General features: G+C 44.6%; 1 protein-coding gene across 2 annotated transcripts in view; it reads right to left on the bottom strand.

Annotated features, from left to right (window-relative positions):
* Positions 1–12653, bottom strand: part of rbbp8l (retinoblastoma binding protein 8-like) — a 123438-nt gene that overhangs the window by 23569 nt on the left and 87216 nt on the right. For both annotated transcript variants that reach the window (XM_041203791.1, XM_041203792.1), the window contains exon 14: positions 1613–1742. In XM_041203791.1, the coding sequence (XP_041059725.1) occupies positions 1613–1742 (130 nt within the window). The remainder of the gene's footprint in view (positions 1–1612; positions 1743–12653) is intronic.

The following is a 12653-nucleotide window of genomic DNA, read 5'->3' on the forward strand; positions in this document are numbered from 1 at the left end:
GAGGCTTGGCTGAGAGCCCAGAAATCCATTAGCCTGTTGAAACACCTGAGCCCTAGAGAAAGCATTGCTTCATTGAAGGCCCTTGCTCTCTGATCCATGCTGTCAATTTCACAATGTTTATTTACTTAAGATAAAGAGGTTTCAAGTGCTTGCAGTTTCAGCTATTGATACCTTAAAGGGTCTAGGTGATTGCCACTTCTATTGTCCTGTAGTGAAAAGGAGTTTTTTTTAAACATCTTGGAAAGTTATGTATGAATGACAGTTTTTTAAAAAAAATGTTAAACACACCCTATTGTCACTTTAGGTTCCACTGGTTCTACACCAGTGTATGGTGGGCTAATGGGCATGGAAGTACTACAGCTTGGCATAGGAGGCATGAGGCACCATGGGTGTGGATTTAGAGTCATTGCTTGGCATGTGGAGCATGAGCGTCCATAGGGGTTGGGTGGGGGGCATGAGGTGGTATGGATGGGACATTAGGTGTGTGGTGGGGGGGGGTGAAGGTTGAGGGCTGGGAGGCCTTTCTGTTTTTATTTAACTGGGACCAAATCCCACAGTACCAAGCAGGCCTTTTAAACAGCCCACCTCAACACCCGATAGTTCTTGTGGCTGCCTCTGACCTTTTTTCCAGGTCAGCTGGCCTGACTCCAGCCCGCATCCGCCTCCCCCACAATGAAGATCCTGAAAAAAGAGACATGTCTAAGCATTTTGTCTTGCACTCCTCAGGACACTCGCAAGAATATCAATATAAGAGGGAAAACAAAAATGTATATTGCACGTGAAGAGAGTGCAGATTGGTTGGCAAGTGGCGGTGCCATGGACAATGCACCACTGATGGTGGCTGACAGTTAACTGCCAAGAATTGTTTGAAATTTAAACCAGGCAGCTTGACCCTGATTGATTGATTGGTCAAGGCATCGCCCTGAGGAATGAGTCAGCTGTCACTTATTTTGTTTAGCTGAAACAGGCGCAATGTATGTATATGTTCTTTCTGTCTGAAAAGAACAGGGCCCTGTGTACTAATATATGTAGCTACATATACATATATACTCAAGTTCTGTACCACCAAATGACTAAATGAAAATCCTGTTCTAGCAGGCCCTTTCTCCCAAGATGGGCAGGCTGAGCCCAGAATTTTCCCAACTCCTGCTACCAGCCCCGAGGATGAAAATCCAGGCTGTTAACTCCGTTTCTCCTTCTGTGGAGGATACCTTTTATTAGTCTGAGTCAGATGTTTGTGCAAACAGCACAGATTTTCATCTGTCTTCAAATGCCATAATCTGGAAGGCATTTCCATTTCTTGTTCTGCCTCTAATGGGTTGGTTTGCATTAATAAATTTCAAGAAACAGCAGGTCCAACACGTTCTCATTTGCTGCTTTATCAAGGCCTTTGCTCTGCCGCCATCTGGCAATTCTATGTCTGAGTTCAATAGCTGCTTGACGGTCAACAATACCTGTTAGTAACTGGGCACTGAGTGCACCCAAATCGGTGTTTCAATTGGGGGGAATATAGTGTGCCACCGCATTGAGAACAATTCAAGGAAATATTCGAATTCTTTTGCTCTATTTTTCTTACGAAAATGCAAATCTATCAGAAATGTTGTCTTCTTACCAGATGTCCAGTAGTCCTGTAGCCTTTTCTTTTTCTTCTTTTTTGGCTGTACTTTGTTGCTTCGGGATTGATGCCTCCCATTTTCCGATGTTATCCCTTGGTTTCCGTGTACTTCTTGAAGGTCTGCAGTCTAATAAGGCAAACAAATTTTTAAAATAACCCTCAGTGGAAGCCTGCAAACTACCAAATTTCAAGAAGCTTTTCACTTGATGCTGAATGATAAGCAAAATGACTTTCTGCCTACATTTGAAGCCAGTGATGGAGGCACCAATTGCTGAAGGACAGAATAGGATTCAAGTAAGGTAACTATTGACCACTTGGTCAATTTTTCCTTTTTATAAGGCTGGTAAAGATAAGGCCAATTGGGACAGAGGCTATGTTTTCTTTTTAAAAAGGCCCCTAAGACCATTTCATATTGGATATGATTGGAATCCTTTCCTCGGTGGTGTAAAATCCACTTGTGTGTTCGAATAGCATTTGAGGATGAAGGAGTTCACAATAAAGACCAGGTATATTTTCTTACTTCAGTGCCATAGGAATCCCACTTTGCCAGAAGGCAAAAAAAAAACCAGCTTGGAATAGATGACACAGAAAATAAGTGAAAACTCCCAGGTCAAGGTGACTGGGGTTGATTGTCAATGGTTATTTAATAGGCAGCTTAAGGATAAGTGGCATTTTAATAAGATGACACAAGGGAAACTACTGCTGGAGATGCAAAGCAGAAGAATGCAGTATTGTTCAGCAATGAAGGGTGGAAATCAAACTTATCACCTTTGAGGATTTTGTTTTCCTAATCCAGTCTTTGCTATTAACTACAGTCTATTAGAGTGTTGATTCTCCTTATCTTTACAATTTCCAGCTTCCTTCTCATCGAATTTTGATCTATTGTCTGCACCTGTTCCCAATTCCCGTACACCCCTCAACACTCCGACCACCATTGTTGGCAGAGATCCGAGTGTCATACCCCTAAAGTCCAGTTGTCTCCATCTCTCCCAACTTCAAAAACCTCATCAAACCTATTTTCATTCACCTCTGTTAAAACCCAGCTAGATGTTGTTTGTTGTCATTGCTTTCCTCCCTTTCCCCCCTGTGAAGTATCTTGTGTGTTTCACTGGCCTGAATTTTCCCCTCGGCGATTTTCAGGAATGTGGGCGGACAGTGAAATCAGTTGTCCACCCGCCGACCTGTCAATAGCCAATTGAGGCCATTGACAGGATAATTAAGATAATTAAAGACCTGCCCGTCCAACCTTAAGGCTGGTGGGCAGGCCAGGAGCCCCAGCGGGCTTCTGAAAAAGCATGAAACCTCATCCACTGGCGGGATGAGGTTTCATGTCCATTTTTAAAAAGTCTAATAAAGTTTATGTCCTTTTAATTAACATTGTCACATGAGGGGGACATGTTAATAATTTTTTACTTTTTCTATTTTTTGGCTTTTCTTACCTGTCGGCACTCTCCCTGAGATAGGACTTTGCCTCAGGGAGCAGTGCATGAAAGAGTACACTTTGACAGTTGGGGATTCCCTCCCTCTCTCCCCCGCGCAGGAAGCGCACAGCACTTCCTCTCTGGCAGGCCGCTGGGCGGGCCTTAATTGGCCCACCCACTCAAAATGGCGGCTGGCCCCGTTTCAGTGGTAGGGGTTGGCTGTCCGGCTGTCCGTCTGCTGCCGAGCTGGTGGGGCCTGCCCACCATCCGAGGGCAAAATTCTGCCCACTATGTTCCAGGTGCCTTATATGTGTAAGGTGTCAGCTGTAGCTTATTTGATAATACTCTTGCCTCTGAATCAGATGGATATGGGTTCAAGTCTCAATCCAGGGCTTCGGCACATAAATCTATGTCGAGAATCCAGTGCAGTATTGTACTGAGGGGGGTGCCATCTGTTGGATGAGATGTTAAACTGAGGCCTAGTCTGCTTTCTCAAGTGGATAAAAAAAATCCTGCGGCGTTATTTTGAAGAAGAGCAGATGGGTTATCCCCGGTCTCCTGGCCAATATTTCTCTCTCAATCAACATCACTGGTCATCATCAAATGCTGTTAGTGGGAGCTGGCTATGTGCAAATTGGCTGTCTCGTTTCATACATGACAACAATGACTACACTTCAAAAGTATATCATTGGCTGTAAAGTGCTTTGGGATGCCCAGAGGTTATGAAAGACACTATGTAAGTGCAAGTCTTTCTTTCTTTCAAGTTGTTTTAATACATTAAATAATTGGGATTAGTGAATGATGATTCATTTCCTTGTTATTAGTTGTTCAGAGTTCACATCAGATCACATAAAATGTAACTTTCACCAGAAATGTGATAATTAGAAAGGTGGGCAGTTGCACATTTCTAAAGCCTTACAACTGTTGATACGTTCAAGGTGAAATATACAGTAAGGGAAAAGCCATATCTCAAGAATATATAAAGCTAGAATTATTTTTAAACATGGAACCAAGTGGATGTTCCCAGCTTGTTAACATTGTTCAGGATTATGGAACAAATAAGACAAATCCTATTATAAATCCAACAGTGTCACTTGCTCCCAAGGGAAAATGTTGGCTTGAATCTTCCGAGATCCAGAGCGGTGAACTATGGACTTTCTGTGTTGAGTGTCAGGACCCTATGGAGGTCCTGATGTGTGTCCAACACTGTAATTGCCAAAGAAGTTTAAACTTCTGATGGACTGATTTGCACTGCCCGGGACCCTCCAAGAATATCTCTAAAACTGACCTTAGTGTTGGAGACTTGGGGATGGATTTTACAGAGGATTGGGGGGGGGGTGGCAGGCATACTGTTACCTCACCCCATCCCCCACCCCCTCCCTGGGGAAGGAAAGCCGGTTTCAAACCAACTGACTTTAAAAAAGGCTGCCCCGCAGCGAATGGCCTAAGCAAGCTAATGCAGTACACCCTGTCCTCCTGCCTTAACCTGTTTGGCTGGCAGCTCTTGCAACCCCAGCAGTGCCAAAACTCAGTGGTGGGCACTGCTGGGAATGTAAGGAGGCCCATGGAGGTCAAAGATGGACACCGGGCTGAGGTAAGTCCAAGGCTTTTAGGGTGGGGAGGGATCGGGCACTATAGGGAGGAAGGGGTGAAGGGGTGGCAGGGTGGGTTTGGAGGCCAGGCAGGGAGGCCAGGAGGTGGGGGGAGGGGGGGGGTTTACAAATTGGGCGGGGGGGGGGGATTGCCCCAATTATGTACAGGGCACTACCTAATGATGTGCCCTCCCTATATCTTCCTTCATTTTCATCAAAGCCTTTTAAAAAATAGCCTTCCCACTATTGCCCACCCGTCACTGCTGAGCATATTATGGCAGTGGAGATGGATTGAGGAGACTAAGTGGGCAATAATTGGCCACTCAAGGTCCTCGACAGGCCTATGGGTGGGTGGCCTAATGGGCATCTTACCCACTCCCCATATGAGGACCAGGTCGGGGTAGGCGAGAAGGCAGTTGGCTAGCCATCTGACAAATTTTGTGTGCCCCCACACCCCTGCCAAAAATGCCCACAAGGGGCTATAAAATCCGGTCTTTGGGCTGGGTACGCGGGACTTAACTGCATACTTACCCTGGAAATCTTACTGTCGTAATCTGAGGTGCAATACACCTATAAGAGAATGTGAGCAGATTGACCGCGTGACTGTATTACCCAATTGCTGTGTAGCACGGGCTACAATGTTAATCAGCAGTTTAGAATAGGGTCTGGTTTGTGAAGCGCACTTTGTGTTAGTGCTCTGTTACTTGTGTTAATAAATAATATGTGCTTTATCTTACATTAGTCTCTGTATCTGCAATATCTTATTTACCAACTCACTCACCAGTAAATAGGCGTGTAACCGTGTTCTCTGAGCAAAGCGATCCGACAGAGAAGGAACATAACAACTGGTGATGAGGCAAAACACAACCAGTTGACATCACCAAAGAAAGCCGTGAAAATTCAACTGAAGTAAATAAGCTGTATCTTGCAAGGTGATTGTAATCACAGCATTCATCATTATCGGTGAAATTATCTACTTCCAGTATGCCACAGTTTGGTTGTATCGAAACATTTGATCAGACTACCGATGACATTATATTCAACACCTTGCATTCTTCTTTTTGGCCAATGACATATCAGGGGAGGAGAAGAGGCGAGCAAGCCTCTTAACAACATGTGACAGTAAAACGGACGGCTTAATTCGTAGTTTAATGGCACCCAACTCCCCAGATTCCAAGAGCTTTGAGTTGGTAAATCTTGTGAAAAGCCATTTTCAGCCAAAACCCTAGGTAACAATGCAGCATTTTACATTTAATTTGAGGTGTTGCGCACCTGGAGAGACAGTTGCTTGCTATGCAGGAGCCTTAGAACAACTGGCAGAGCACTGTGAGTTCAGGACGTCGATTAGTGACATGTTAAGAGATCGATTAGCATGTGGGATTAATGAAGATGCCATTCAAAAAAGGTTGTTGTCAGAAATGAATTAAGACTTCAGGAAGGCGCTAGAGTTGGCACTCACAATGGAGAGCACAGTCAGGGATTCAGAACCAATCAAAGGAGCACAAAATGGCATCCTTCGCGTCAGGAGGGAAGCACCAGTTAGAAATGGCGCGGAAGCGCTGGATTCCTTGGAAAGGCAGGAAATAGCTACCATTAACAGACCAGCAAAAAGTAATGGTTTAACAGAGAAAACCCACAATAATAATGGCAGAAATGGAACCAGACAGCCTGCAAGCAAATGACAATTTAAAAGATCTGAGTGTTTCTACTGTCATCATAATAGGCACACTATGTGATATTGTAAAGAAAGATTAAAACAAAACTTTAAGTAAAAAGGTAGAAATTGTGAAACCTACAAAATAGAGGAACCAGAAGAAACAGAGTCAGATATTTACTCACTACACAGCTTAAAAATGGGTAAAACAGAGCCAATCTACGTGACAGTGAAAGTCAATGGAGGTGCACACAGGGGCATCCAGGACAATTATAAGGGAACATACATTCAAATATTTGAATGGAGGAGACCACTCATTAAACCTGAAAAATTCAGATGCAAAATAAAGACGCACACTGGTGAAGACGTACCAGTAAGGGGTATATGCGATGTTCCAGTACAGTTTAGAAATCAGTCTGTTAATTTACCCTGATAGTGGTAGCAGGGGAGGGTCCAAGTCTACTTGTTCAGAAATGGCTTAAGGAAATACTTATAATGAAGGATCTGCAATAATTATTACAGAAGTATGCCTCTGTCTTCAGGGGAGAGCTTAGGAAGATTCAAGGGCTGCGAGCTAAAATCCACATAAATCCTGGGGCCACCCCTAGATGATTGAAGGCGAGGCCAGTCCCCAATGCTTTACGAGACAAAGTTGATGTCAATTTGGATAGGCTGGAAAGGTTGGGAGTCTTACAACCTGTACAATTTTCTGAATGGACAGCGCCCATAGTTCCATTACTAAAGCCTGACCAGACAGTGCGAATGTGCGGGGACTACAATGACTGTTAACAGAGTGGCCAGACCTGATAGGCACCCTATACCGAAAATTGATGAATTGTACTCCAAGCTGGAAGGGGAACCACATGTAGGAAACTCAATATGAGCCACGCTTACCTGCAAGTCGAGCTAGAAAAGGCCTCTTGGGATTTTGTGGCTATCAACACACATAGGGGGTTATACCAATACAACAGGTACCCTTCGGAGCCTCTTTGGCTTGTGCAATTTTCCAACAGATAATGGAAAATTTACTTCTAGGTTTGCCCCATGTTATGGTTTATCTCGATGATGTCCTAGTAACAGGACTAACTGATGAAGAACACCTGGCTAACCTGGAAGCGGTACTGGTCACAAGCCAGAGTAAGTTTGAAAAGAGAAAAATGTATCTTTTAAGCAAAAGAAATGGTTTACTTGGGTCATCGGGTCGATTCGCAGGGCCTTCACCTAGTAGGAGAAAAGGCGAGAGCTATTTGTGAGGCTCCAGCACCGAAAAACATCATAGAACTCAAGCCCTTCTTGGGAATGATTAACTATTAAGGCCATTTTCTCCCAGATTTATCAACAGTACTGGCTCCACTATATGGTTTACTCAAGGAAGACCACAGGTGGACTTGGCAAGCTCCACAACAACGGGCTTTTATGGCAGTAAAGCAGTTGCTACATTCAGCGGCCCTATTGGTACATTTCAACCCAAAGAAAGAATTCGTTTTGACCTGCGATGCAATCCCGTATGGAATAGGGGCAGTACTCTCCTACCAGTTGGAGGATGGCTCCGAACGGCCCATTGATTATGTCTCAGGAACACTTAGCGTTGCAGAGCGAAGATACTCACAAATAGAGAAAGAAGGCTTATCCATTTTATTTGGCGTTAAGATGTTCCATCAGTACATCCATGGTTGCCACTTTACAATTGTATCCGATTGCAAGCCACTACTAAGCTTGTTCAGGGAAAATGAGGCAATATCCTCAATTGCCTCTGCAGCATCCAGGGGTGGGCACTGATTCTAGATACTTACGAATATACTTTTATCCACTGGTCGGGAAGCCTGATTTCAAATATTAACGCACTGAGCCAATCACCTCTAAACATTCCAATTCCTCAAGAACTTGTCTTGTTATTAAATTTTCTGGATTCCTCACCAGTACATGCCAAACAAATAAGAGAGTGGACGGACTGCAATCCAGTTTTGTCTCACGTTAAGGGAACAAATCTTACAGGGATGGTGTAACGAGCCAAAGTCTGACGAAATTAAGCCCTATTTTAGAAGGAGATATGAGCTCACCTGCCAGGATGGCATCTTGCTGTGGGGAACGAGAGTCATTGTGCCTCCGAAAGGAAGAAAGCCATTATTGACTGAATTGCTTAGTGCCAGCCTGACATCTCTAGAATGAAACTGTTGGCGCGCAGCTACTTATGCTGGCCAGGGATAGTTACAGAAATCAAAAACTTAGCCAAGAGCTGCATTTGGTGCCAACAGGTACAGAAATAGCCCCCTTCTGTTCCATTGCATCCCTGGGAATGGCCAGGAAGGCCATGGGTCTGCCTCCATGTTGACTATGTGGGGCCTTTTTTTGGGCACAATGTCCCTCTTGATTATAGACACTCACTCGAAGTGGATGGATATATACGAGGTGAGACACCATAGACAGATTGCATCAGAATTTTGCGATCGACGGGTTAACAAAGATAATAGTGTCTGATAATGGAACAGCATTCACCAGTGGGAATTCCAAAGATTTACAAGTGTCAATAGCACAACACAGTAAGACCTTGCCATAACCTGCATCCAATGGTATGGCCAAGAGGGCAGTCCAGTCCTACAAGTGTGGCATGAAAAAGCTGGATGGAGACTCTGTTGCAACTAGATTATTACGTTTCCTACTCAGCTATAGGACTGTGATGCACATGACCACTGGTGTTTCCCCCGCAGAGTTATTGGTGAAGCGATGTCTCAGGACATGTTTGAGTCTCATAAGGCCGAATTTAGGGGGGAGGGTAGAGAGAAGTCAGGAGGCCCAGAAAAATGGACACGATTACCACAGTCGTGAAAAAAACTTTACTGCTGGAGACACAGTTTTTGCAAAGAACTTTGGAGGTGAGCCCAGGTGAAGTCAGTGCAGTGACAGGACATCTTTCCTATCACACATCGGTCAAAGGTTGGATGATTAATAGATGTGTAGGTCACCTCAGGAAAAGGAAAGCAGATCTACCAGATGGGATGCGCCAAGCATTCTCGTTGAAATCTATACCACATGTGGAAGGAACTTCACTTGGTTTGGAAGTGCCTGTAGGATCTGTTGAGCCTGAGAGTCAAAGGTTCCTTTCGAGTACTTTCGAGTAAAGGGGGAGGGATGTGGTAATCTGAGGTGCAAAACACCTTTAAGAGAATGTGATCAGATTGACCATGTGACTGTATTACGCAGTGGCATATGGCATGGGCTATAATGTTAATCAGTAGTTTAGAATAGGGTCTGGTTTGAGAGGCTCACATTGTGTTAGTGCTCTGTTACTTGTGTAAATAAACAGCATGTGCTTCATCTCACATTAGTCTCTATGTCTGCAGTATCTTGTTTACCAACTCATTCACCAGTAGATAGGCAAGCAACCATGTTCACTGAGCAAAGTGACCCGACCGAGAAGGAACATAACAGTTACACTGATTAATCTCTGGCACAACTCGATGATCAACCAGCATAACTGAAATGAGCATCACAAACAACCAGATCCAACTCTCTCTTCCACTACCACCCCACTGAATTGACGCCCTTCACATCAAGGCCACATTTGACCGAGTGAGGCATCAAGGAGCCCTAGGAAAACTGGAGTCAATTGGAATCGGGGAAAACTCTCTGCTAGTTGGAGTTATACCTAAGACAAAGGAAGATTACTGTGGTTGTTGGAGGTCAGTCATCTTAGCTTGAGGACATCACTGCAGGAGTTCTTCAGGGTAGTGTCCTAGGCCCAACCATCTTCAGCTGCTTCATCAATTACCCTCCTTCCATCATAAGGTCAGAAATGGGGATGTTCACTGATGATTGCACAATGTTCAGCACTAATCGCGACTCCTCAAATACTGAAGCAGTCCATGTCCTGGAAAATATCCAGGCTTGGGCTGACAAGTGGCAAGTAGCATTTGCACCACACAAGTGTCAGACAACGACCATCTCCAACAAGAGAGAATCCAATCATCACCCCTTGATATTCAATGGCATTACGATCACTGAATCCCCTATTGTCAACATCCTGGGAGTTATCATTGACCAGAAACTGAACTGGACTAGCCATATAAATACTGAGCTGGTCAGAGGCTAGGAATCCTATGATGAATAACTCACCTTCTGACTCCCCAAAGCCTGTCCACCATCTACAAGGCACAGGCCTGGAGTGTGATGGAATACTGTCCACTTGCCTGGATGACCGTGCCTCCCACAACACCCAAGAAGCTTGACATTGTCCAGGAAAAGCAGTCTGCTCGATTGGCATCACATCCACAAACATTTGCTCCTTCCACCACCGAATTACAGTAGCAGCAGTGAATACCATATACAAGATGTGCTGCAGGAATTCACCAAGGCTCTTTAGACAGCACCTTCCAAACCCACAACCACTACCATCTAGAAGGACAAGGGCAGCAGATAGATGGGAACACCACCATCTGGAAGTTCCCCTCCAAGTCACTCACCATCCTGACTTGGAAATATATCACCGTTCCTTCACTGTCGATGGATCGAAGTCGTGTAACTCCCTTCCTAACAGCACCGTGGGTGTACCTACACCACATGGACTGCAGCGGTTCAAGGAGGCAGCTCACCACCACTTTCTCAAGGGCAACTAGGATGAGCAATGAATGCTGGCCTAGCCAGCAAAGCCGACATTCTGTGAACGCATAATAAAAAAACACCCACCCTCAACCCAACCTGACTGTCTCTCTCTCTCAACGCCTGACCTGACTACCCACCTCGATCAGACTAGTTCCCCCAACCCAATTACCCACTCCAACTCTTTTACCTGCCCAACCCAACTACGTCCTGACCAACTACCCGCCCAGGACCCAATATACCCTTCTGACCCAACCATACACACATCCGATCTGACTACCCCCTTGACCCGACCCAAGTAACTTCCTGACTTGACTACCTGTTTGACTTGACTAACCCTCCAAACCGATTACTTGGCCCAACTATGCCCCCTCCAACTAACCCCCGCAACCCGACCCAGTTACCCAACAGCACCTGACTACCCCTGCTGACCCAACTACTCGCTCCCTTCCCACTGCCCACTCACTAGCCCACTGAAAGACTTGAGACCTTTAAAAAAAACTTAGCTGAATACAGCAGCTAATGTTGTAAGAAGGGGGCATAATCTCTACACACCTCCTCTTCGCCCATCTTCTGCTGTGAACACTGTCTTCCCCATGAAAGGGGGCTTGATCCATCGCTGCTACAGCCAGGATTTGAAGTCCTGGCTGAAAGGGCGCATAAAGGCACAGAGATCTTTGCCGCCAGAGGTAATACACGCAACATCACCACTATCTGGAAGATCTGGACCATTGTCTGGGCAGGGGAAAGCCAACATCAAATTTGTGAAAAGGAAATCCGCTGTTGTTGAAATGCGATGAACTTTGGGGAGCAATGGCATATATCGATACATATCTTAAGATAAAGTGGGTGCTGTTACCTTATGACATAAGAAAAATTGAGCACCATTCACCCACAATAGTTGCCACAATAACAAACCCAAACGCCCCAAGTCAGGGGTGAGGAGGCTGGTGGAGAAAAGGAAGAAAGAGAAATGTAATTTTAATTATCACTTCTTGTATAAGGCCAGAACAAAGGGTAAGTATTCGGTCAAGTATAGTCAAGTAAACTACAAAGAGGCATTCAGCAGGAAACAGGTTTGGTTACTTACTTCACTTATCCATTGTCCTGTAACTTGTTTTATTGCCATGTGATGTAACTGTGATTGTGTTGGGCTAGCATACTTGGTTAGGAGTATACAGTGACATAAATCACAAATGCTGTGGAATATTGAGGGAGGAATCAACCTAATCTAAAATTCTACTTGTGTTTGCTCAGTCACCAAGTATTGTTTGTGCCTCCAACTCTATCTTCATGTTAGAATACTGCAAGAGGAAAAGTGGGACAGGGAAAATTCAACATAGGACGGAATTTTACAGCCTTGTTGCGGTAGGGTGGGGCCTTAAAATGTGGCAATCTGTTCAAAAGTTACAAGCTGTGTTTGTACTATATCCTCTACTTTAGGTGGCATTTTATGATGGCGGGATTTTACAGCCCATTAATGCTGCTTCTGTCTCTACCGAGGGTTCTGGATGGTGGATATATCAGTGTCAAACATAAAGTATGAGCAGCTAAAAACAGAAAATGCTGCAAATACTCAGCAGGTTGAGCAGCATCGGTGGAGAGAGAAGCAGCATTAATGGACTGTAAAATCCTGCCATCATAAAATTCCGCCTATAGTATAGGATATAGTACAAACACAGCTTGTAACTTTTCTGTCTGAACAGTGCACTGTTATGAGTATATATGTAATATAAGCTGAGCATGTACTTATAAGGACCAGGTTCACTTTGTTT

This window comes from Carcharodon carcharias, chromosome 14 (assembly GCF_017639515.1).
Source record: "Carcharodon carcharias isolate sCarCar2 chromosome 14, sCarCar2.pri, whole genome shotgun sequence".
Classification (NCBI taxonomy): Eukaryota; Metazoa; Chordata; class Chondrichthyes; order Lamniformes; family Lamnidae; genus Carcharodon; species Carcharodon carcharias.